Source organism: Volvox carteri, assembly GCF_000143455.1.
Source record: "Volvox carteri f. nagariensis unplaced genomic scaffold VOLCAscaffold_1, whole genome shotgun sequence".
Taxonomy (NCBI): Eukaryota; Viridiplantae; Chlorophyta; class Chlorophyceae; order Chlamydomonadales; family Volvocaceae; genus Volvox; species Volvox carteri.
Genome location: NW_003307545.1, coordinates 253,780 through 258,922, shown reverse-complemented (window position 1 = coordinate 258,922; position 5,143 = coordinate 253,780). Strand labels below are relative to the sequence as shown.

At 50.2% G+C, this 5,143-nt stretch overlaps 1 protein-coding gene across 1 annotated transcript; it reads right to left on the bottom strand.

The window, feature by feature from the left end:
- Positions 1-85: 85 nt before the first annotated feature.
- VOLCADRAFT_85787 (uncharacterized protein) lies at positions 86-4,760 on the bottom strand (the record flags this gene model as incomplete). Its single annotated transcript, XM_002945581.1, has 6 exons — positions 86-352; positions 412-495; positions 678-747; positions 1,517-1,609; positions 3,482-3,576; positions 4,686-4,760. 6 exons carry the CDS (start codon positions 4,758-4,760, stop codon positions 86-88), a joined length of 684 nt encoding a protein of 227 aa, XP_002945627.1.
- Between the last annotated feature and the right edge of the window lie 383 nt (positions 4,761-5,143).

The following is a 5,143-nucleotide window of genomic DNA, read 5'->3' as shown; positions in this document are numbered from 1 at the left end:
TGGTGGTGGTGAGGGAAAGTTTCGAACAAGGGGGCGTTGTGGATTGCTTGGCCGGAATGGGGGCGGTGGTGAAGGTGGCGGCGACCTAGGAGGTCTGGGCCTGGGTGGAGCCGGCGGGGGACTTGGAGCTCTGAAACCATTTGCTCCCGGCCTCGGGCTGGGCGGGGACGGCGGTGGCCTCGGCGGCTGAGGCGGGCTGGGAAAGGGAGGACGCGGGGGCGGCCTGGGCAGTCGGTTTGGCGGTGGTGAAGGTGGAGGCGCTCTTGGACGTCTCGGTGGAAGCTCTGGGGTTAGAGTTCCAACGGGGATGTGTTAGACACCCGGAGGCGTGAAAGACCATAGCTGGGCTTGACTGGAGGAAGCGCACGGCAAGAAAGATGGACTGCATCAGTTTGGACAAGAAGTGCCCACCCGCAGCGCTTCCTTGCCCATGACACAGCCTGTGGGTATTTCCTTGGTCCCAAAGAGAACTACGGTATGCTGCTCGCAGACCGCCTGTCAACAATGCCGGATAGAAGGTGGTCAAAGCCGTCTTGCGTTGCGCAACACTAGCCGTTAGGTGCTTGCCATTGCCGTATAAGTGCAGTTGGGCCCCGCCCAGCCAATACAGCACCCGTCCACCATAAACCGCTGCTTCGTACGTTGTTAAACTACCCATCACACGTAAAGTTCCTCACCGAACATCCGATCTGTCGTACGGGGTACTGGGGCCCACTTTGTCTTTCACTGTTCGCGAGGGACTTTGTTCTGTGACAGAAGAGTTATTTTGCAATAACCGGGACGCACCATGAATCTATTCCTTAAGGAGAAGAGAGGACCTTAATGATCGTTTCCTTCCGAGCACTTCAACCCAACCCGCGCCGCCACTTTGGGGCGCGTTTACTTCTTTTACCGCACCAGGCCGAGTTATGCGTAGTTGGAACACCGTTGGACCTCATCATCCCATTTTATGCGTAGTAAACGGCATTTTACTTCGCATGGATCCGCTCGCAGACGACGGTCAACAACCCCTGAGTGAATTTTTACAGTCAGAGCAGGGTATGCTACAAATCTTTTTTCTGTTTTCGGCCGCACTTCCTCCCATAGAGGCGCGTGTTGAGGAAAATGATGTCCGGTCAGTCTGTCGCCTGGTGCTTGCGTGATAGTTGGTTTCTGGAGTGGTTCGGAGCCATCAAACGTACTTGCTGATCGACTGTCGAACTCAACAATAAATAGGAATGAGCGAGCGTTTATCTTTGGTCTGGTATGCTTGTAGAGTAGTGAGTTGTGGCTGAGCTGAGCCGTTAGTTGCTTTTGTAACGCTCTGGCAATCACTACTGCATCCGATCCACTTAGCCTTTAACAGCACTCAACACTAATTTGCCGGTATTGGTGGGCACGAGGGAGCCATACCGGCAAAGTCCCCCAGTTGGTACCCGCAGTGCTAGTCCGGTCTTAGTCTCTCCCCGGTCTGTTGAGTAGGTTTGCGTGTAACAACATCAGTTGTGTTGCAAGCGTTCGGTCGCCAATCCCTCACCGCCCGACTCGGTCCGGGCCGGCCACATTGCGTAGTGCGCACTTACCTGCGTACGTCACTTGCGCTCCAGAGGCAGGCGGAGAGAAGGAAAATCTGCAGGGAATCGGTGAAATGGATTGAAGGATGGATAGGAAACCGGTGACGGAGTGTCACGGATTTTTAAACAGTCTTGCTGGTTATTCTGCCGAGGTTACAAATCCAAGGACGTAACGCAAGGAATTAAATTGCAGTCTAAGGATTGACTACAAGCGGAGTTCTCAATGCACGGGCTTGTACCAGATAGGTTTTGGGAAACTCATCGATTGGGCAACAAAGCATCTGGGCTACGAAGCGAAACCTACAAGATAAGCGATGTCATCATCAGCAGTTTGGAGCAAGATCGGGGCCGGACCTCTTTCCGCCCGCCAGTATAGTCTCGTAAGAGCATTGTCGTCATTCTTCTTCCGGGGTTTTCAAAGACTTTTCAAAGGTATCAACGCCATGAGAATAGGTTAAACAACAGCGCTTCGTTGGGAAGCTAACAGGGTGTTTCCATTGGGGCGAACTCTAGCAGGAGGATTCCACTAGACTAGAAAATATGTTAACTGTCTCCGAAGTGGTTAATGGCGCGCTAACAAGTACTGTTTTCATCAATAGCCCCGAGACCACCGTTTTTACGCTAGAAATCGTGGTCCGAGAGCCTCTGGGCCTTACGAGCTCTCTCGAGCTTGTGACTAATTTCACGTAACATAGCGTAACCTTTTTTCTAGTTTGGTAAGAAAACTGGCGTTCCACCCCACTAAATGTTGGCTAAAAGTAACCTACTTCCATGTATATGTCAATTACTGTAACCGATTACCGCGTCTACCATGTTACCGTCGGTGCGGCAGCGCAGTCAATTAACTGCATATTTTACCTAAATTGCTACTACCCTGAGATTAGTTAAATAGGACGACTAGAGTCGCGAACTTACCACCTGAGGTCGTTCAAGTGGTAAGTTTACCATGTACCGAGACAAACTGAGTAAATCAACATACAAAAGTTTTTTAGTACCTTACTGAACTCAAAATTCGCTAGCTATTCAGGATTGAGGTCCGGGGGCCTGAGTACGGACTAACTGCGGCGGTACAGTGCCAGACCGTTACACACTGCGTCGGGCGATCTAGCATTCCACATTAGAGTATCAGGTTTGACTTAACAAATTAATCAGCAAAAGTGCCTTAAGTAGCAACCCAGTTCCGCAGTGGCCGCATATTTTCGTACGTCGTGGCGCGCTTCGTCATGCCGTTCTTCGTAATGGCGCGCCTCCTAGTGGCGCGCTTACTGTTTAACAATTAACTCAAGAGCCTAACGCTTCAGTTAGATTAAAATTTCACGCTAACTGGCAAATGGAAGCCGGCCCACAACAGGAGATTCATACTCACGTCTGTCCTTGACCGCCCTTGCATATTATTCGTCATCATCTGATTACGCAAGGCTAGTTTCAAATTCTACTGCAATAAGTGACATCTAGGGGCACGTAGAGGATGGCTGCAAACGCCGATCGGGCCCTAGGGTTAGTCCCGTGGAGGACATTTGGTAGCTCGGAAGCAACGTTTGTGATGTATGATGTGTGAAACAGGGGGGTGTATCTTCGCCCGTGGCAGCTACCCTGCGAAACCCTGCCTTCCCCGGTATTTCGGGGCACCCTCATCCAGTCACCCTAGTCAACTTCTCAGTGGATCGCTCAGGTTCCGCACCCACCACCGGTTACCACGCTCGAGCAGTCCGCCTTTCTGCCGGAGCGGTTGATAGGTGCAAATGTTCTTTTCCTGCGGCACCTGCCGCACCTTATGGCAGGATAGGCCAATCGTGTCTCCTGGCTTTTCTAGATGTTGCTAAAGCTTATGATTCTTTAGATCATAATAATTTGTTTGAAGCAATGGATGCTGTGTACCCAGCTACCACAGCCTGTCCGGTGGCACAGGCAGTAGCGGATCAACTCACTCTGTCAATAGGATTGCCAGTCTCGCGGGAACAAATTTGGGCTTTCCAAGCCCCACAAACAGTCCAATAATGTGCTTGGGATGTTGTGGCTTTTGCTGCGGTGTCAGCCATGGAGCATGGGAGACGACATATGGCTGCAGCCATGAAAACTAACCTGGCACTGCTACCTGGCCCTTCCCTTACAGAAGGAACCATTTATTGAATTGTTGTTGACGTTTGGGGCCGTTTCGGAGCTCTGGGGAGTTCCACGGAAAGAATGGGATCACATCACCCCTTTTTACGAATTGTGTCAGGCGCGCGGTCACCGATGGACGATTAGCTATCACCTATTTTAGTTTCTTTTTTAATTCTTTTAATTGGAGGACTTTTGAGGCTCAGGCCTCTTTCAGTAATGGTTGTGGGTCCTGTTTGGTCGCGCTTGTGACTGTCTAGATGACTTGCGTTGTCTCATTTGGGTGGGAGTCTTGTTTGCATGTTAGTCTCTAGTGCAGTGCACGGCCAGCTGGCCAGCTGGCTCTACTCTTCGTGCGCCTGGAGCCCACTGTGACAACCACACACACATTAAAAGGCGAGCCGTAGTTGCTGCGTAGCAATCAATTTAATTTCACAGGTTACGATGTACATGCCTTTCATAAAGGTTCAGCTTAAATATTTAAGGTACATTCTCAAAGCAGGGGCGATGATTTAGACACTCACTCTTTCCTCCCTTTTAGTATTCTTGCATGTAGCAAGAAACCGGTTTCCCCAGCTCACTTAAGGTAAAAAAATATGAAAATGTTTTAGCGAGTTATTAGAAATAATTCTTTGGTATGAAGGTGGCTTTTGGTAAATTGTGCCAGGTGCTTGCACGGTGGGTTGTATTAACTGGAGACGTTTGCAGTCCGGTTCCGATTCGGCCCCGATCTGCTAGCCGTCAACACCAAATAATCATATTTGTTTTTATTCGACTGTGTCGAATAAGGTCTATTTTGTACACGACCCAAGTGCATACGATTAACACATGCATTGCGCAAAGTGACCTGCCAATGGAATCAGCACTTTATCCAAATATCATCTTTGATCTTTAGGCTAAACCTATAGCATGATTATTTACATGAAAAATCGCTTGCTTAGTTCAGCGTGGCCGGCTGCAGGCATGGGACTCCGTGGAAGAATAAACGTCATATTTACCGGCGGCCTCGCAGCAACACTATTCTTCCCTTACTTTATTGCTGCCTACAATGAAACTCTGTGTAAGCAGGAACGCAAATCCTGGATGGATAAGTATCGTGAGTTTCATAAAGCCAACCAAGGAGCTTCAGGAGCACGTTACCTCGTTTATTATTGCCATGGACAGGATAACTGTAGCAGCTGACCGCTGAAAAGGTCTCTCGAGTTGCTGGCGGTCGCGCTCTGCGCGTATTTATAGCGCCGTACTGTGTACCGGCTGCTACATTCCCCCCCCTTTGAAGGGAACCGTCCCGGGCCCTTAGAGCCTCGTATGCCACCAGCCTGTGCCTACCTTCGCCTACCCTCGGGCAGTGGGTAATTACTCCACGTCACGTCATGAGCCGGCTCACATGCGCCTAGCCGTCTTCAGATTTTTCAGGCACAGAGACAGTCCAGTCGGTTCAGCTACTTTTATAATTTGTGCGATATTCGCTCTCTGAGTCGCCGCACCCG